Below are 22,045 nucleotides of genomic sequence, written 5' to 3'. Positions count from 1 at the left end.
GTACCATGCCTTTTCATTTAGTATCATATCCTGGAAGACAACTCTCTACCAGTATACAGAGATTTTTCTCGTTCTGTTTTTTATTTGCATAGTATTCCCTTATGTGGACGTACTATTCAGCCATGTAACTTTCCAAATATGTGGATGGGAAACTGGAGGCTTAAAAGATGACAGAGTGAAGTAAACAGTCAGGACCAGCAGGAGAAAGAGAAGCAATTGACAGAAAGCCACAAGACTCCTGGGGAGACCCTCTGAAAAGGCTTAGGTTAGTGAGGCTTTCTTGTCTTGGGTGAATTATGGTAAATTGGTTGTAGTACCAATGCCAATGTATGTGTGTTAGGGGGTAGGAGGCTTCCCATACATCACCAGTCAATTCTTAGGCACCGGCAGGGTATCCAGGAATTCAACTCAATTCTGACACTGTCTAGCAGGAGGTAGCATCGGATCCCACAGGTGAAGGTTCAGTCCTACAAGATTGCCCCCCCCCCCCACTTCAGATGCCAGCTGGGAGCCCTATGCTTCCAACCCACCCAGCTATAGACTGGGATTCCCATGACTCCTTCCTTGTAGTTCAGATGCCAGTGCAAGTCCAGGTTATTACCTGCACTTCTAAGCAACTGGCTATAAAAAAGAGGTTCCCACCACTTCCTCCTTGTGCTCAATTAATTTGCTAGAGCAGTTCATAGAACTCAGAGAAATTTACTTACTAGATTACCAATTTATTATAAAAGTATGATAAGAGAGGATAGGACTCAGTAGGCAGAGAAGGAAAGATTAGGGACTGAGGTCCCTGGGTGGGGAAAAATGCCAATTTTGGAACAATGCTGGGAGTCTGACCACAGCAAACCCCCTCAGGCATAAGGTTTCTCTTAAGAATGTAACAGATCCTACCTATTCCCCCTCAGGTTTCCCCTCAGGAATTTTACAAAAGACCTAAATCTGGCCATAGACCACCCCTCATACAATGGAAATAAGCCAATCAGGAACGGACAACCCGGGGCCTAGAGCTGTCAAGCCAATAAGGGTAGAACCTCAGAAGGAACACGGAGGAAGGGATGGGGGAGGGCTGACCAGAGCCTTATAAAACAGTGACCCTTGCTTATAGTCCTCAGGCATTCATTTTCCAATGTCCCCTCTCTGTGGCGAGAGCTTTCCTACCATTCTTCCTTTCTAATTTTATACTCTAATAAATTTTTTCCTGCTGCTCATTTTGTATCCATCTCTTCATTCTTCTGAAGCTGCGAGACAATGAACCTCAGGTATTGTGGTAAAAAATCCTGCAACAAAAGGATATAACTCAGGAACAGACAGATGGATGAGATGCATAGGGCAAGGAATGTGGAAAGGGCAAGAACTTCCATTCTTCCATTCCCTCTCTTGGTGTGCCACTCTCCTAGCACCTCTACGTGTTCACCAACCTGAAAGTTTCTCAGAATCCTGGTGTTTTTGTTTTTTGTTTTTTGTCTTTTTGTTTGTTTTTCTGGAGGCTACAACAGATAGGCATGGTTAATTACATCATTGACCATTGGCTGTTGATTCAACTTACAGTCCCCCTCTCCACAAAGGTCAAAGAGTGGGACCAAAGTTTTCCACCCTTTAATCACACGGTTGGTTCCATTCACAACCAGTGCCCATTCTTAAGTGTTTTCCAAATGTAACTTCATTAACATAACAAAAAACACCTTTGTCACTCTCCTTCCAAGAGTTAGGAAATTCCAAGGATTTGGCAGATGTGAGCCAAAAACCAGAGGAAGACCAAATATGTATTTCTTATAATAAATCACAATATCACACATGGTAAGGAGAAATTTAAAGTCTTAGATTCAAACCCTTCTCAGTGAACTGGCCTATTGGATCTACATCTCACCAGAGTGAAAGGAATCAATCACCCTTCTACAAGGCAGAGCCACCCTGGGAATCACTATCCTTGGGCCAGCTAGTGGCCTGAGGTGTGCCTTTCTGGAACATTTATGGTTTCTCTTCAGGCCTTCTGTGTGGGGAGCATAAAAATATTTATGTTCAACTGCTGCAATTTCCCTCAGCCAGAACTTCTTGATATATTGTTCTTTTCTTCTCCCTCCATGGAAATGTCTTTTGTATTTTACTTCCAACTATTTTTTTGGAAAAAAAGGAAAAGAAAGGAAGAAGAAAGGGGAAAAAAGGAAAATAGAAGATTTTTGGTGTATTTAAGTGATGCATTAAAGGTATAATCATTGTTGCTTTAGAAAAGTAGTTCCTAATACACCTTACCAAAATTATCATGCCATCTAGTTCTAGATTTATTTTAAAAACTCTATGGAAAATAAAAGAATTAGATATACTTTTAAAACAAAATTATTAATTATAATATTTTATTGAAAGAATAAAAGTACAGCAGAGCTCACAAAGCTACAGTTGTTATGCTTTATAAGAACAGAGGTTTACACAGGTTTTATGTATGCACACATTCATGACATTATATCACAACATCAGAGCACCTTTCACTGCCACAGTGTTAGGAAGTGAATAAAACATCCAAATTAATCTTTTAAAAAATTTAAAACGATATAGTATATTTTAGGATTATGTACATGTTTGAAACATTTAGATGCTTTAAAAATGCATTATTTTCATATGTGCACCACAATTGTCTCCAATTCTCAAACTACTATGATACCAAAATTCTGTTTGTCAAATAACAAAACACAAGATCCCACGATCTATATCCAAGCACCAGTTAAAGTCAGCATTTAATTCTTCATCAAACCAGAAACTTCTAACATGTGCAAAGTGAAATGGGTATTTAAAAGAATCATTGAAATAATTAAGTGCCTCAAATTTTTTCTTGCTTTAATTAACTGATTATATTAGAGAAAAATGGGTGGGGGGAATTGGATATTTTAGATTCACGTTTTTCTAACTGATGGAATTCTAGGCCTCTCAGAAGAAACTTCCCAGGCACTGGGGAAGGCTTGGGTATAAGCAGGTTCATTTTATGTGTAGCATATGTTAGAGTTTTATATATAATTGAGATCATAAAAAGTATTCTCTTGCTTTAAAATAAGTTTGAAAATACTAACATGGAAAACTGCTTCAAAATATATCTCATTTGGTTGTACTAACATAGTTTAAGAAATATTTCCGTCAAAACAGATCATCACAATTATGTGATACACACATATAATGTCAATGACATACCTCAACCAGAAGTTTACCTAAGAATTTTGTCTTCATTAATTATATCAGGTGATAAACTTCTAAGCTTTTATGTATATTTGTTAGACTACAAGGACTTTGAAGGGAATAATACAATTTTATCATTAGCTAAATACTATGACCAAAGAACACTATCAAATTTTAGACCAACAAGTAAAAATGGAGAGATAATCTAATTATTTTAACACATCTCCTTTCAATCTTATGTACTATGCCAAATAAAAATAAACACTTCTGAAATGAGACACACTTATAACTTTGTTAATTTTAATTCTAATTGTATTTATGATGTAAACTAAATGAAAAATATACTTTAGCAATACTTAGTTAAAAAAAAAAACACTTCGATAAGCACCTCAGAACTAAAATATCATTAAAACACATTATTTAGGAAAGTGAATGCCAAGATATATTCTCTCTTTTATCCTCTTAGAAAATTATGTCAATAAAGGCAAGAATTTTCAAATGCTGTCAGATTTAAGAAGTATCCAAGAATTCTAATACTGTGCAACTTCAAATTTTTTTGAACAAAACACTGGCTTTTTCTTGCAGGCCAAGCAGCCATCAAAATTTATTTTCATAGTCACCAGAGGGCGCCAGTGCCTACAGCATGGTTGATGTAGGTGTGATCTAACCTTCAGGTGGTATTTGGACTTGGATGTGGCCAAGCTAAAAAAGGCCTTAAAAAGAAAATTGATAACCTCTAAAGATATGTATTTAAATTCTGTAAAATCTAAATAATGTTGGACTGTCAGACAAAAAGAGTTCACTGGCCTATTTATGGGTAACAGGATTTTATTAATATATCTGAATCAGGAATTAAATGGATAATACTTTTAACAATGAATAAAAAGAGCATTACTGAAGCTATTAACACTAACAATTCATTTAGCACCATATATTTAGCACCAGAATCGATATTGCTAGTTCACACTTAATAAAAACTTTAACTAAAAAGAAATCTCAAAATTGTAGTAAGGATATGGTGGTTTAACAGATTTTCAGCACCATTAATGAGTGAATTGTTAAACTTCCTAAGGTTTTGATTGACTTCTCATAAGTCAAAATTATATCATGACATAACTTTTAAAAAGTCATTTTGCATGGGTTTAAATATGCCTTTCCCCACACATATAATGACGATACAAAAAAAAAATATATATATATATAGTCAAATATACTGTTAGACATTGATAGAAATCTAACTTTACTCTCCCTAAACACTTTGGTAGGTAAAGGCTTCCATTTATGTCTAGATTTGCATCCTATGATACTGAGGAACATAAGGAATGATGTTATACAAGGGGGAGAACATATACCACAGGCTGAGCATTACTTTCCTTCCTGGACACATTCAAATGATCTGTTTAGCTTCTATATTCATTTCATAAGCATTTCACAAAACACTTCAACTGGCCTAACTGTGTATTAGATTTGCTTAGGTGAATGTTATAAGTTGATTTAACACATGTGTTAATGAGAAAAATGCATGTTGTTTCAATTCAAATAGTCGGAATAAATTGTAGTAGTTGAACTTGCCTTAGTGTTTGGTCAGCTCTGTGCTGAAGTTGCACGGAGCTTCCAAAGGAACATTTCCACAAAGGTTTCAAGGGAACATTATGGCGTCACAGCCAAATGAAGCCAGTAGGGATCCCCTCAAGGACCACAGAAGTCCCAATGCTTAGGCTACTGAACAGAAACAAAAATGATAATAATAAAAACTGTTCCCACCACATTTGAAAAGCAGATTGAAAAGGTGATCTGTCCTCACCAGGGACATTAAGACTGTGCCTACACAAGTCCTCAAATACAATTCTATAAAGAAATCCATCAGAGTAACATCTAAAATTGTCATTTTCCAGTCTTCTGATGACATGAAAGCCAAAAAAAAATCTATACTGTGACAGAAATTTTTTTACTTTTTTACTGAATAAAGGGTGATAAAAAATCTATACCATAGAGGATCAGAAGAATACGTAGAATATGTAGGATGTAGAATATGTAGGATGCGACTTCTTTTGAATGAAATCATTTGAAATGAAAACCTCAATATTGACTATTTAAAGCTGCTCTTAAGAAATATCTTCTACCCAGACTCTTTCTGCCCCTGGGAATTACAGCGAGAAATAGCTCTCTTAGCACCACGGTTGAATGCTGTGAAAAATATGACACATGGTGTTGACACCAGCAAATTTTCATTTGCTTTAGCCTGGAAAATGAAACATTTCACATGGCTACTTTATATTACTAACTTTAAAAAGTACAGATAGCATAACAAAAATACCCGTTATATTTTCAGCTGAGTAGTTAAATTATAAATAAATGTCTAGCTCTAGTTGTGATTTGGAAAGGACTGTGGTATGAGTTATACATGCAGAGACCCTAGTCTTCATCTGGTATGTTTGATGATTTATCTGGATTTTTGATGCATTCAGAGCTTTGTATTTAAGACATTTTTTTTTTGTTTTAATAAAACATGGAAAGGTGGGACTCCTCTACACTGTTGCAATTCTAGACTTTTTAGTTAATTCTAAAAATATATTTGTAGACACATTCATTAAACACTTACTGTATTATAGCCACTATATAAGAAACTGGGATGAACACAAAGAATCAGACAAAATTTCTGCCAGAGAGAAGCTCATAAGACTTAATTTTATCCCAAATAAGTTTCATAATGTTAATGATGCTTTTCATATTCATTAATTTCTATTAATATGGTAATTTTAGCCTCCTAGAAATCTCTGTGAAATGTGTAGCAAATATCATTATTCTTTTTCAGAACTGAGAAACCAAGCCACACAAGTAGTCCAGCAACAGAACTGGAACTAAGAACAGTCTTCTTTGTTTAATAGTACTTTTGCTACTTCCATAGAACTAATATAGGAAAATGAAGGATGGAAATACTTCCTAGATAAATCAAGTAAACATCCCACTAATTACTTTTTGCTCCAATTGCCCTTAGTTAGATAAAAGTTAGACTGGGGGCCGAGTCTTACAACTACTTCTGTTCTCCATTTTAGTCTCCAAACATATTTATGTTTAGTAAAGTCTATATATGTGCCCACAAAAGCAGAATATTATGATATGAAAACATTTGGTCACCACATTCAATTTGTAAAAGGAATCAGGCCAATTGTTTGTCATCATGTAAACCTAAACTCCAGATGGTGGATTTTTCCCTCATTGAATGGATTTAATTAACTCATCTTTCAGTGCATCCACCCTAAGAAACTGCAAATGTGTAGAGAATTTTAAACAAGTAGCTTCCTTCTGTTATTTGCACTCTGGAACTAACGCCGTTTGCTTACTCTGTAACTCTGTGGAAGCTTTACATAACTTGAATCTCTTTCTCTCCCTGTCTCTCTCACTCACTCACCCCCACCACACACATGAAATTAATATAAGTGTCTTGACCCAGATGTTGACTTTTTCTCTCTAAAGCGGTTTCCTGAATGAGGAAACACCGCATTTCCAAAATCTTATGAGTGAAATTTTCATAGTGACTTTGATTGGACTTCCACAATCAAACTTAATGGAGGACTGAAAATTATTCTTCTTCACAGACATAGAAATAAGATTTGGTGAGTAGTCCTTAGTGAACCATCTGAAGAGGGCTACTCTGCAAAGCCATAACTATGGTGTGCGTGCAGGATCTTTAATGTGATGCTCAAAGGCTCATGGTGATTGGATGGATTCTCACCAAATAATGACATAAAGAGACAGAAGTGTCCTGGCATCTCTCCAGTTTTTGTTTTTGTTTTTGTTTTTGTTTTTGTTTTTTTTCTGGCATCCTTTACCCTCTGCTGACGGGCCTCAAGATATGCTACACTCTCAGGATAGGCCCTTCTGAAGCTCTCCGCCTATATTTTTTTGTGCAGTAACTGTATTTCTGTGACTTTTCATACCTTAATTCTCTTGGGCTTTCTCAGAATTTTTTTCGCGTTTTGTTTTCTGTCTTCCAAAGTCACAACTATTTACTCTAATACATCCCTGGGCAGTTAATTCTTGTCCTGCCTTTTTTAGTTCCAAGCATTGTAGCTACATTTTCATGCTAATCAGAAGCCTCACCTATTATAGAGGGTGTCTTATCACCTCCTATTCCCCCAACAGGTGAGCATGGTGGCATCTACTTCCTCAAACTTACATTAAAATCAATTTTAAAAAAACTGTAAATTTATAGTAAAATCATTAAACTGCATTATTTTCTGAATATTTTTGTGAGCTTCTTGAAGGCAGGAACTGTATCTCGTTATCTTTGCATTTTCAGAACATAACGAGCAGAGTGCCCTGCACACAGTAAGCACTCGACACATGATTACTGATTCAATAAAAGTGATTAAACAAAAAGCATGATTTGACACTTACATAAGTTGAGCATATCCTTTGGTGAACCCAAATAAGACAAAATATACCTCCAGAATGAAATCTTGGGTGATCAATTAAATTATTATGTCCAGATATCACTGAGTATTATTTGCAATTTATCACTTTGTAGTAATTATAGAAATGGGTGCTGAAGATGTCCCACCACCTCATATATATTTCAGAATAGTGTTTTTAAAAATTTCCCTCAAGTTAACTACTGAATCACGTTATTGTCTGCATTACATAATCTATTATATGTGTGTGCATGTATATAAATATACATGTGTATATATGTATCTATATACACGCACACATATAAGTCAAGTATATATTTTATTCCTTACAAATATAACATAATTCCTTTGGAAAGCAAGTTTTGGGATTGGATGCATCAACTATGTCAATACTATATCTACAATATTTTAATTTGGGCTTAGAGATCAGGAGATAGAAATGGATGTTTTGATTACTTCAAGATGAAGCAAACATACTAGACAAACACAAATTTATACAATGAATAATAAAAGGAAAACAAGATTATTATAAAATATGTATACTATGTGCAAAACTCAATATATATATATGCCTGTTCCCAGAAACCATTCTATTTCCTGAAGGAAAAGATAAGCTTATTTAAACCAGTATAGGTAGTTTGATGTTACTCCTGGAAAACAAAGATTGTCAGTACAAGATCCTCCATAACTTGGAGGGCAAGCTGAACATGGTACCCCTACTTTATATGGTGCTTCTCCAATCCAATTGCCCCTAGAAAGAAGAAAAAAAAACATATAAGTGCTATATTAATGCCAATTTAGAACAATTTGATTGTCCTTAAGCACATGACCACATGTATTGACATGTAATGATCTTTTTTGACAAGTTTAATCAGTTTAGGAAGGCACTGAAAATTGTATCCATTTCTTATTTATACAGCAATGTATTATTCTCTAAATCTCACTTTTTAAATCTTTCTCTCTGCAAAAATTAATATTATCTTAATTTGCAGACTAGAAGTAAAGCACTACAATGAATAGTGACATAATTAATGTCAAGCAAGGCTCGATGCTTATTCAGTCACCACATCTGTCTCTGTCCTATAACTAACTGCCTTCTAGAGCACATTGGCAGGACATACTCCCATTTTTAAAACTCCCACTAATGTTAAGGATGATAATATATACATGTACTTAGTATTTTCTGGGAGGCTTAGAAATGATGAGGTGAGCCTGAAGTTGTCATAAGCACAAAAAACAGAGGTTCACAAGATTTGTTTCTAAAGTTGTAAAACATTTTAAGTTCTCAACATTTATAAAATGAGATACAGAAAACTCCATTCTCATGGTAAGAGATTAAGGGCTCAGAGAAGCAATTAAAGGTGATTTCAAAACCTTTTGTCATGTGTAAACTCATAGCTTTCGTTCTTAGTAATACAGTTTGTTTTTTGATAAGGCTAAACAGACTAAATTGTTTTGTGTTATCAATATTTTTATCTGTATTGATAGCCATGATAATAGTAATACATTAAACTCATCACTCATGACAGTTAAAAATAGCCATAATGCCTTACTGTTCATTTATGAAGAAAATAATAGATTTATTTTCAGTAGCATGGTACCTAGAGTACTAAGAAATAGCAAGATAGCCAGCAATTTGAAGGAAATTGAATGGTCAGGAGAAAATTTGGTTGCCTGTCAATAGTAAAAATCAGGGTTAAATATAAGACAACAGTAGGTAAGAGGCTAAAATATGAAACAGGTGGTTCTCATCTTCTTTAAGAACTAAAGAAGACCAAGCAGTGACCCTTAAAGTGTACCTACATAAACTATCTGCTGAAATCAGTCATTTAAAAATTCAGGCTTTGATCTATAAAATATTTATAGAGGGAAATTTATCTATAAATATAAAAAACATGCTGATTAGCTATTCATATTACAGAATGTCATCAGATTCCAAGAGTGTCCACCTCTGTTTAGTTCTTTCTATACTCTGCCCTCTGGATAAGCTTCCTCGAGTATAATTTTTTTTTAATTTTTTTTCAACATTTTTATTTATTTCTGGGACAGAGAGAGACAGAGCATGAACGGGGGAGGGGCAGAGAGAGAGGGAGACACAGAATCGGAAACAGGCTCCAGGCTCCGAGCCATCAGCCCAGAGCCTGACGCGGGGCTCGAACTCACAGATCGTGAGATCGTGACCTGGCTGAAGTCGAACGCTTAACCGACTGCGCCACCCAGGCGCCCCTCGAGTATAATTTTGACAATGTCACATGCTTACCCAGAAACACTCAAGAAGCTCGTGCTCTTATGAGTGTAGCTCACCCTTCTATCCTAATCTCTCCTATTTTATATTCATAATCTTATTTCCCTCTGTATCTTTACCCAAACCTATAAATGTATATGGACCAAGCATATGCTATTTTGATTTCATATCTTTCTCTTTATTATACATACCTTTGGAAATTATATAGCACATATTTTTGGTAACATAAACTTAGAAATATAATTATATTGAATGTAAAAAGTATTACATATTACATTACAAACTTTTATATAAATCACAGATTTTTACCAAATAGAGGATAACTACATTCAATAGTAAGTCAGTCAACTAATAAACATATATTATTCATCCTTTTATTTTTTGTTTCCTATTCCATATAATTAAATTCTCCCTCCCTGTCTCCTTCTCTCACTCCAACTCTCTCTCTCTCTCTCTCTCTCTCTCTCTCTCTCTCTTCCCCCCACCCCCCAAAAACAGGCATGAGATAACTTTATATTGGCATTGGAAAATTCACACTCAAATATTAGGAATTTACAACTTTCTTCATTGCCTAGATTTCAAAATAGTGGTTCTTATTTATAACAAAGCATATTAACACAATATATTAATCTCTTGTACCCATAAAACAGTCAGATATCTCATCAGTAATACTAGAAAATTCTAAAAACAGAACAGTCAAACAATTGAAACACAAATCTCTTTTACCATATGAGCACTACTTGGCCTATTTATGTCAGGAAGAAGGGTAAAGGATTAATAGGAAAATATAAAGTGTGAAACTGAAAATATCCAGCAAATGCACAATTTTAATGCTTTTGGTAATGCAGACACATTTTACTTTCCAAACCTTATTATTCTAATAATTGTGAAGGGGGACCATGGGGAAAATCACTATTTTTCTAACTTTGCAAAAACACTGCAACTGGCATACTACCATATAAATGAGTAATGCAGTTATTTGTGAAACGTTTTCTCATTCCCTCCCCATATTGGCAAAGTCAGAAAAAATCTTTGTTTGGAACTTACTTTGGAAGACACCAAGAGTGTCATAAATCCTTTGCACATTTTGGTATTTACTCCAAATGGGAACAGACTCATGTATAAATACTGGAACATTTTATCATCTGAAGAATTATTGTTATCAAGAAGGCATTTTATCAAATGTTAACAAAGTCTTATTTATTCTCATCTTGTAAAGAATATTTATAAATATGACTATATTTTATAATCCTTGATCAATTTTCACAATACATTTTTATGTATTCCATAAGATAGAACTAATGAAAAAATTTTAAACTTTCAATATTGAAACTTAAATCATGACAAAGCTTTCATTTAAAAAGAAGTCATAGCATTTAAATTTTCCCTTCCAGTAACAAATGACTCCTTAGCCATCTATAAAATTAGTAAACTGTAACTTTTAGTTTTATTCTTAAAAGAAAGAAGGAAGAAGGGCTTTCTTTTGCTTTCCCAGTTAAAAAAATAAGCCAACATTCTAGTACTGATAGATGGGAATATTGCAGTGTTGATAAAGTCCCTATGAGATTCTTTTCTGATAACTTTTATAGAGCTATCGAAAGCCTGGAAGTACAGTGTTTATTTTACAGTTATCATCACTAAAAAAAGATGGTGAAGGGAATTTAGTGAATCTCCATACCTCAAATTACTTTGCCTACAATTTTAACCCCAAATACCAGTCTTTGTGAAAAATAATCGTTCATCTCAGTATTTTTCAGATATACTGGGGTGAAGGGAGATTTGAGAATTAGAGGCTATTGTAGTTAAGTCTTATTCATATTAAAACAATTATCTGACTGGAGATATTTAACATCATTAAAAGTTCCAGGAAGTAGAATCCAATCTAGTACTCACTTTGGGGCATAGTTGCACACCAGGTAAACTGCGCGTCGCCATACAGCTCCCCAAACATTCATGTTTTGGCAAGTATGAATTGCACATCCTATCCGATTGGAAGTGGCCCAGACCATCTGCAAAAATAAATCAATATGTCATTACTGAAGTTAAAGCTAAGAAAAGGCATATTCCCCAAAACAGCAGAGCATTTTTAAAACTATGAATCAAAACTTAACAAGACAATTGAAATAACCTGTGTATAATGTGTGCACATGGGGCCAAAACATCTCATAGGACATCTGGGGTTGCAATCCTGAGGATATGGAAAAGCATAATCTTTCACTTCATCATACCATGGCTTGACCAGCTGGAGAATAGAGCGATATCTAGATATCAAGAAAAACAATGACAACTTAGAATACAGTAGTGGTAATATATAGTGGACTCATGTTAAATTGTAAGTTAATTATTTTTTTTTTACTGATTATTCATGCTGAGTGAAGAGGAAATCCATGCCTCATAATTACCATCACCACCTAGCAGAATCCTCTATTCCTCCAAGTAGGGCCAAGCATGAAAATACCCGGGACCAAAGCAGGTGAGCCCATACTCACTTAAGAGTATGTCTGGTTGTTTCAAAAAACGAAGTACAAATATTTCAAGAATCTTCATCTTTATCTTGTTTTATCTATATCAAAAATTTCTCCCACCAGAATCATATATATAATTAAAAATTAGATATGCAAATGTAGTTGTGATACTAGAACTTAGTGCGGCTTTTTTTCCCTTAAACTTGAATTACTTTCATTGTAATAATAGCACACCTGATTTTTCTCCTCTATATGGAAGAGAATGGGTCTTTGAAATGTTGGATGATGGCATTCCACAGTGGTGGAAAAGTTATCCTCTCATTGGGGACAGCCTTTCTCATAGCTGCACATACTTGCATGTATATATATATATGTATATATATATATATACATATATATATATACATGTAAATATAAATATTTTGTATAACACACACAGGCATACACATACAGATATATGCAATCATGGGAAAGTTGCATAAACACAAAAATGCCTTCTGCCACAGTCAAAACTTTTCTTGAGGATATAGGATCTAGCACACATCTAATCTTTTCAAAGACTGTGTGAGGGAAGTGAAGAATACAGCCAAGGAATGGTGTTCCAAAGGTGAAATAGGAAACTGGTCTCATTAGGCCCTTTAAACCAAATAAATAATCCTTGAAGACATCTGAAACAGTCATAGGCCAAGCATCATTGCTTGACACATAATGAGCACTCAATAAATATTTGCTGATATTACTTGAAATTGGTGTCACTACCCCTTGGGATTCATAAGTAATAAACCATGTGGATGAACTCTATCAGTGAAACTGCTTCCTACCTTCCAGTTCGTACCGACAGATTTTGGCCCAAAAATCTCAGTAAGTAAGAAGGTCCATGGTCCCAAATGCAAGTAGCTGCCCAAGCCTCTGCAGATTTTGCAAGATTTTCATCCCAAACCTGTGAAGGGGAAAAAAAAAAACCTTCCATTTTACCAGTTTTGCTAGTAACTGACAAAAAGTAAAAGGAAGAAGTGGTACTACTACCTCCTAAAGTCCTTTCAATTCTGGTTCTTCAGACTATTTTAAATAAAAGGAAGCAAATTGAGGCCACTGATATTCAAAATTCTGTAATGCAATATAATCATATAATGGCATCCTCCAAATCCTAAGTACAAACATGTGTTTTTTTGGTTTTTTTTTTTTTAAATTTTTTTTTCAACATTTATTTATTTTTGGGACAGAGAGAGACAGAGCATGAACGGGGAAGGGGCAGAGAGCAAACATCAGTTTTAGTAAAGGATAGGTGAACAAAAATACCCTATCTGGTTGTAACTGGGGACACTTCATACTGACTACCGAAATTGTAGTCCACCATAGTCCATTGATTTTCCTAGAGGTCATCTTCACAGCAACAAGGAGCCATGTGATTAATATACCTTAAAAGCTAATATCATCCAATTATTTATTCAAATCAATTTACCAAAATTAATAATGTCTATTATTGTACTGTAATTTTTAAGGGTCAAACCATATGATAGTGTAATAATTCCCAAGGAGTCTTCATATTTTATATCATTTGAGTCTTTGGTAGTAGAAATAATATAATAATATGAGAAGTAAATTTTAGTTGGTATGAACTGGAAACAAACTATGATAAAAAAATAATTTGACTATGCTACATAGGACTGCTATGAAAATATAGCATATGATGGTCCAATGAAATAAATTAAGAAAAAAGTAATTTTTCTCAAAAAATGAAGGTGTTTAAATTGATGATGAGGGTGTTATTGATGTATAGCTTATTCTTTGGAAAGAATTGTGGGATAAAATTTAAATAAGCCTTAGATTTAATATACATTTATATTAGTTACCATATAGATTGACATTTTCATCTTTAAAGCTGTATGGGGAAGTTAAGCCAAGCATCTGTGGACCTGCCAATGATAAATCAACTCTAAAATGATAATACATATCTTTGTGAGAGAGTGTGTGCACACGAGTGGGGAAGGGACAGAGAGGGAGAGAGAGAGTCTTAGCTGGCTCCACATCCAGCAGGGAGCCCAACACGGGGCTCATCTCACCTCCGTGAGATCATGACCTGAGCCGAAATCAAGAGTGAGCCATAGACTCTATGAGGTGGAGTCATAGACTCTCTCTATATGAGATGGAGCCCTGTGTCAGGCTCTGCAATGGCAGCGGGGAGCCTTCTTGGTATTCTCTGTCTCTCTCTCTCTCTCTCTCTCTCTCTCTCTCTGCCCCTCCCCCACTCTTGCTTGCTCTCTTGCACACTCTAAAAAATAAATAAACTTAAAAAAAATAAATAAAGAGTTGGACACTCAACCAACTTAGCCACTCAGGCATCCCTGAAATGGTAATCTGTTTTATAACAAGTTACAAGGTACAAAAACAGAAAAAGAGAACATTTGTAATTCTTATAAATCAATATAGAAAAAAAATGCTTTCAAAATTTTTCCCTAGTGAAATGTCATTTAGTGAAGTGTTTTTCCTTTGTAATGAATGATTTTAATTGAATTTTATAGTTTGTATCATGACATTATTTCCTAAATCATTTAAATATTTACATATTATTCTATCTGAAAAAAAAGTTATTCAAATTGTGACTAGTGAGTGGTTAGTAGTATATTTTAGAAGGTTAGAAATTACACAAAAAGTGACAATTTTATAATTACTCAAATTCACATGGAACTCCCCATATGAAAGTGTATCGATGTCCCGCTGATCGTTGTGCTATTTTTCATAGTCTCCTTTATTTTATCATTCTTTTGGTGACTTTCTCCTCTATCAGGTTGGACGGAGCTAAGCAAGACTCACCTACATTAGGGTTGATGGCCATGAGTTCGCTGTGAGTTATAAAGCTTTTAAGCAAACTCACAAATCTGCTAAACTTATAACACTGAAAGCCTAAATTTTCCACAAGGGTAATGGGATACATATATTTATTTAATATAACAATGTATTTAAGTGAAGAGAAATTATTTTAGTGACTTTGAAATAAAACATGCAAAAATTAAAATAATGGATGAACTCTTCTAGAAATACTTTTGTCCCATGAGGCCATGGCAGTCACCTTCAACAGAAATTTGTTGGTTCTCAAAAGATGTTTTAAATTAGGAAAACAAAGCCATCTTACATAAACTCATCTAGAATTACGTTAAAATAAACTTACAAAGTTTGTATAAAATCAGAATTATTTAGAAAGGATCTGGAGTAGTTCTATGGTGGCAACAGCCACATCTCCTTTGTCCGTATAAAGGAAAGATTACTGAAGGAGTTATAGCAAGATACCCTTTCCTCAGTTATCCAGACTACATCTGCCAATTTTGAGGATTAAATTAAATGTGGCAAACCATTACACAATGCCATTTAATCAGTCAGTATTCAATGTTACATACAGTATCAAAAATGGAAACCACTCTTTCTATCATGAGATTTTGTACTACTGTTTTCAGTTACTTAGCTCAGACATAAATATTATAAATTATTACTTCAAACTTCTCCTTTGTTTTATCTGTAAAAATCTGGGCAAAGTGTATCAACAATACGAAATACATTTATAATGAAAGTCTTAATATTCTAGGACTGAAATGAACTTTTAAAAGCCATTTGTTTGATAATGGATTTATCTAGTATTTATTCTTTTCATGTTTTTTTCAATGAAATATGGATTTATTAAATATGGGTTACAGTTCACTGAAGTACATAATAGCATAATTAATTTACAAAGGAATTCCAGATGGAATAGCACCAAAAAATTATGTCCCCTGATGGGTTCCTAATTAATTGTAATCACTTGGGAAAACAATGCATCTAAATATTTACATTTTGAACTACAATGTGCACTCATATCAATAACTGCTAAAAACACTGAATTATAGTCTTGTCCTAAAATATCAGCCCAGCATGGCACAAATAACACTGACCTGAAAATCAAAAATCTTTTATTCTAACCCCAATTCTACTGCTAAGATCGTCTGTGACTGAAGACATGTCAATTATTCTTTCTCCCGCTTAACTCATTTGTGAAATAAGATTGGATGGGGTCATTTCTAGGGTACCTTTCATCTTCTCTTCTCATGATTTAATATACCTAAGTAGCCTCAGCATCAAAGTGGCCTACCGCTTGCTCAATTCTAACCTGTTCTGTTCCACAGAGAGAATAAAACTAGATTCCTTTCAAAATAACCAAAATATTTAAGGCTGTTACAAATTTAAAAGTAATTTAGCATATATAATTCTATCTTTATGCTCATTAATATACTTTAAAACTTAAAATTGTGTATGTCAAAAAGATAAACCAAAAAGTCATGCCTGAAAAATACCTTACATGAACATACTTTGTTAACCATGATAAAGGATTTTGATAAGAAGACAATGTATTTAGCATTGCTGATGTCAACATTTTTATGCATGACTTTCTATGCACAAATATTACAATGAAAATTTTGGAGAAGATAGTTAATGGAGGAGGGATAGTCACTTTCTTTCTCTCTGTGTGTTTACTTTTAAGGAACTGATGGGAGGGCTTTCTGCCTGTCTCTATATTCCTGAAGGAAGATGCTAGAGGGCATGTTGGGCATGGGCTAGGTCCCCCACAGAAAGCTGGTCATTTTGACTTCCTGTGGGAGACATGGTTCACTGTCCCTTTGATACCTACTGCAGGGGAAGTCAAAGGTGCTATATACTCTTTCTTGCCTCTTTGTCCTCAGGCAAGACTCACAGCCATCCCATAGAGAAGGGGAAGATCCAGCTTGAGTAGGGAGCTCTGAAATTTAGGAATTACATCAGTCACATCTGTGGGAAAGTTAAGATCTGCATTTGCCATCTGTCTTTCTCCATTGGTTACAACTTCCAGGAGAAAATGAGTATATTATTTATCCCCTTAATATCCAGTAGTATTTAAATTTGTTAATATGATGAGAGGTCTAGGAGGTTTGAAAATAGCAAGCAATGATAACTTTCCTTAATAACAATAGGAAATTTCAACAAAAAGTTGGGGGCTATAGGGAGTGGTCCAATATGATCTATTTGTCTTATCCAGAAGCTCTAAATTGCAATGAATGTGCAATGTGCAATGTGGCCAGTGTAACCATGTGAAAGAAACAAAAGTTCAGGAAATGAACATGTAAATTACTTAAGCATTTAACTTAACATAGCTTTCTGGATGCTTGATGGACAATCTATCTTCTGACTTTTTCTGAGTATGTGTAGCATTTATTTGAAATAATTTTAATATTATATCCTACAAATACAGCAACAGAAAAGGACACACATGTGCACTTACTTATGGAATGCCTTGTAAATATGCAGCATACTACTTGTTACCTTTATGGAAAAGCTAAATATCTGATACTTAGCTCTTATTCAATGAGCTTGAACATTCTGTATTTCTAGTTTTTGTCCTTCTTAAATAGGTAAGATGCAGTCACAGAAAATTTAGCTGTAAACATGTACAATTTGATCTTGCCTCCTAAACGTGAGGCAAAAAATTAGGCCTATTATGCATGGACACCCAAAAACATTTACAAGACCCAGTAGAACTTAGATATTGACTCAATTAGATAGTTCACAAAATAAAGATTGCTTAAAACACACATATGCTTGTAGGTATGCCCCAGTGCCCCAAATAGTATTCTTCCATTTCTTGTTGTTAGAGCCATTTAGTTGGCCAGCTTATAAATGGATTGATTTACTTTGTACTAAAATGTTCACCATGAGGTGCTCTACTTGTAAATATTAGCATCCTGTCTGTGGAAATCGTAGTTGGACTAAGCTATGAGAGATATCCAAAATTCAACCTGATGTCATTTAAATATCTAGAAGAGTTGTGGCTCCAAGAAATAGAAGGGGTGTGAAAAGAATGCAGATTCTCATCAAGTTCGGTGGTCTTTAGAGCCTGAGCTGAAGAAATACAAAATCAAATCAAAGAATGTTGCAGTGTGGGAGAAGTTTGCTGACTTTCATAAGCAGACAGAATTGAAGAGTGATGTGGTCCAGTCCAAGGATGAGGTTGTTTTGTCAGCTATTTCTGTAAGTTTTGGTATCCATAGCACAGTGACAGCCAGAGTCAGGAAGCACACTGACATCTGAAGCACCCATCTTAAATCCCAGTCAGTAGCTTGGACAACAAGAAATGTCGTCCGAATGGAAGGCAACCCTAGAAATTACTTGGGAATACATCCCCAACATTGTTTGGGATGACATAGTGCTTTTTTTTTGATGGGTAATATCTTTTAATTCCACACATAAGATTTAAATATAGAAGTGTTTGAAAGAATCAAATTAAAGTGTTAGAAAAGAATTTCTGACTAAGGAACCTATGTGAACTTAATATTATTAGTGGTGGTGAAGAAAATGTGCTCATTAAAACAAGAGGTTATCTTTGTAATTGCAACATTAAATATATAAATGAGTAATTACTTACTTTTGTGATTTTGAGTTGGGAATTATAAAACAAAATCTTGTTAAATTTTTAAAGGAGTATTGCAAAATATAGAGCTGAAGAGTCACTTTATTTTAGACTTTGAAGACACTTCAGTATATGAAAATTATTTTCAATAAAACAACTGAAATACTTTTAAAAGTCAAATATATTAAATGTGTTAGTGCAGTTTAGGAAATTTAGTTAATTAAATCTGTTGGTAATAAACATTAAACAAATGTAAAAATGCTAGATTTATGAATAGAACAAAAGATTTATAAATTGCAGCTAAATTAAGGAGGAACCAGGAATATTAATTTTGAAAACAAAAGTGACCTCTTGAAAAATCTATCCTGCTTATGGAAACCATCTTCAAAGACATAAAATGCTAAAAATAAAAATATCACACTTTGAGTTTTTAGAGATACATTTCTAAGTTGGCTATTGTCATGGATGCTGTGATAACAATGCCATTGGAGACAGTTTGACATGTCCCTTGGACATGTATTTTTTAGAGCATTGTGTGGCCATTTCTTGTATATTCTGATACAAAGTAAAGTCCATTTAGATAGACAAGTGTTGAGGTTTCAAAACGATAAGTTAGCTAGGACTGTTTGGTCTTCTCCTGAGTTAGTCAAATTGGAAAAGGAGTACTGACTTACAAAAATGAGAAAGAACCATTAAAAAGACATTAAGTGATGACAAAATTATTTCCTCCGAGGGCAGCCAAAAGCTTTTAAAACACTTCATGGGCTTTTGAAATTGGTGGGTTTATCTCTATTAGGTAGAAATGCCTAATGAAATGGCCAGTTAAGGAAACCGGGAGCTGAACACATAAGGCCCAGGGTTAAACCAGACAGGAGGGTAGGAATTTGTTTTGGTAAGGCTGGAGAGGGATGGGATGTTTGGGGAGGGGTAGGGCACAGGAAGACAAAAGGCTTTCCTATGGGAAATTGTTGGCATTAGACTAATGAAATAATACAAAACTGATTCTACTTTATAGGAGAAATAGTTAAAGGAACATGATTAAAAAATCCCCTCATGCCTCAAAAATAACTACAAAATATGGGAACACATTATATCACCAAATATCAAAGTGAGGTCCTACGCATTTTTTCAATGCTTAAAAGAAGATAATGAAGATTTCCCTCAGGTAAGGTGAGTACTACCTTTCATGTAGGTGGGAAAGGAAAATTTATATAAGATGATGATGTAAAGTACACTGGTTTTTAATGGGAATCATTGCCAATGACATACATTTCTTAACAGCAAACAAAAAGGCCTCTTTTGACCCCTTTTCATCTTCCAATTACTGCATCATTCTCTCCTTCCTTTTACAGTGAAATTCCCTGTCTTAACTGAGAATTACCAATTTTTCTCCCACCCTTCTCTCTTGAGTTCACACAGGCAGACTCCCCACCCCACCTCCACACCACCCTGCTCTTATCAATGTCATTAGTGGTCATTTCCTGGTAACCATCTTACTCTCTTTATTCGTAGCTTTTGACATGACTGACACCTGCTCTTCCTGGACACACCTCCATCTCTTGGTTTCATGACCCCACCCTTGCCTCTGTTGCTGCTTCTCCATATGTTTGCTGATTCTTCCTCATCTCTCCAACCTCTACTTATGGGAGGGTTCTTAGGACTCAGGCTTCGTCCATTTCTTTTCTTTTTTCTCCCCCTCCTTTGTTTCATCTCTATTCATCATTTAGGTAATCTCATCTAGTCTCACAAATTGAAATACCATTTTTATGCTGTCGGTATTGTTCCAAATTTTATCTCTAGATCATCAGTTGAATTCCAAACTAACAATCCATCTACCCACTTTAAGCCTTCTATTTAGCATATCCCAAACTGAGCTCCAGATATTCACAACCCTACCCCACTCCCTACCCCTAACCAGCTACTCCTGTAGTATTCCTTCTACTAGTGAAAGGCATTGCCCATCTTCTAGTTCAGGGGTCACCAGATCTGTCCCAGAGCCTGTTGATATATTGTCTATGGCTGCTGCTGTGCTACAAAAGTAGAGCTGAGCAGTTGCAACATATGCCATATTTACTATTCATTCCTTCACAGAAGAAATTTACCGACTGCTCTTGTTGTTGCTCAGGCCAAAAAATCTAAGTAGTCATCTCTACTCTTTCTTTGCTTCATTATCTTATCTGCTCCTCCCCAAATCTTGTTGAGACCCTACCTTCAAAATACTGCATATTCAGAATATAACCACTGATCACCACCACTATTGCCACCACCTCAGTCAAAGCCACTACCATATGTTATCTAAGTTATTGCAAGAGACTCCTAACTGAGGCAGGGCTTCACAGGTACGAAGCCTTAATATATGCATTAATGAGGGTATGGATAAAAGATATGTATTCAGATTTGAGTAAGAGTACTTAAATATGATTGGTGGTTAGGAAAGAAAGTTTCAGTGCTTTAAATCTATGCATGGCTAAATCTGCACTGTGAAACTGTACTTGACTCAAGTGCTTTGAAGACATTAGAGCTCTGTATAAATATAGTCACTCTCAAATGACTGTGTTGGGGGGATGGGCTAATAAGGAAAATGAATAAAGTAGTGTTGGGTATAAGATGGAAAAGTACTGTTGCTGCTGGACCTCTGATAGTTACATGGGGGGAAAAGAGAGAGAGAAAGACTTAGAAATGAGAAAATTTATCCCATCCAAAGAGGCTACTCCTCTCTAACCAATTGCTGACAAGTATGAAGTGGGCTCAATATCTCTCGAACTTTTCACTCCGCAGGATAATCTAGAAATCCTGATGTATATGTGAAATGTATCAACTTTAACATTTGGCAAATAATTTTTTAAATGTAAAGTTATATACAGTTCAATATCATGCAGAGAAAATATGCTCACTAATTAGAATGGTTGTTGAGACTACAGCTTATGAACTCTGAGTAAGGTATAATTATGTTCACATAGATGTGGCATCTTCCCTCCTAATATCCATGGACACTGGCAGGGAAGAGTGACCCAGGAGCCACCTTTGCCCCAAAACTCCTACAACAGACTTACCACACAAGGACTGCTATTTTATCCTTAACAATGAAAAATGCAAGAAATACAAATTTCTAGATTAACCAGTAAGATCCTAGGTAATGCATTCATCTAGGCAGCCAGTAAATTAATATTCACTGGGAGACACTAGGTATTGTGGGTTCAGCAGTCAGCAGGCCTGACATGGACTCTATCTTAAAGTTTAGGGAAGAGACAGGTAACAAAAACACTACCAAATAAATAAATGAATAATTGCAAATTGTAATGCATCACATAAATACATTATTAGGTAATACATTATACATATATGTAAT

The 22,045-nt window shown here is 34.9% G+C and overlaps 1 protein-coding gene across 1 annotated transcript in view; it reads right to left on the bottom strand.

The window, feature by feature from the left end:
• Positions 1–2,334: 2,334 nt before the first annotated feature.
• The window catches only part of PI15 (peptidase inhibitor 15), a 31,396-nt gene continuing 11,685 nt past the window's right edge, over positions 2,335–22,045 (bottom strand). The window contains exons 3-6 of the mRNA XM_043601225.1: positions 13,109–13,227; positions 11,951–12,083; positions 11,716–11,831; positions 2,335–8,328 (exon numbers count right to left, since the gene is read on the bottom strand). Coding sequence (XP_043457160.1) covers positions 8,193–8,328; positions 11,716–11,831; positions 11,951–12,083; positions 13,109–13,227 — 504 coding nt within the window. The 3' untranslated portion in view covers positions 2,335–8,192. The remainder of the gene's footprint in view (positions 8,329–11,715; positions 11,832–11,950; positions 12,084–13,108; positions 13,228–22,045) is intronic.

The sequence above is a fragment of the Prionailurus bengalensis genome, chromosome F2, assembly GCF_016509475.1.
Source record: "Prionailurus bengalensis isolate Pbe53 chromosome F2, Fcat_Pben_1.1_paternal_pri, whole genome shotgun sequence".
Classification (NCBI taxonomy): domain Eukaryota; kingdom Metazoa; phylum Chordata; class Mammalia; order Carnivora; family Felidae; genus Prionailurus; species Prionailurus bengalensis.
The sequence above is the reverse complement of the archived record's forward strand: the minus strand, read 5'-3'. Positions and strand labels throughout refer to the sequence as shown.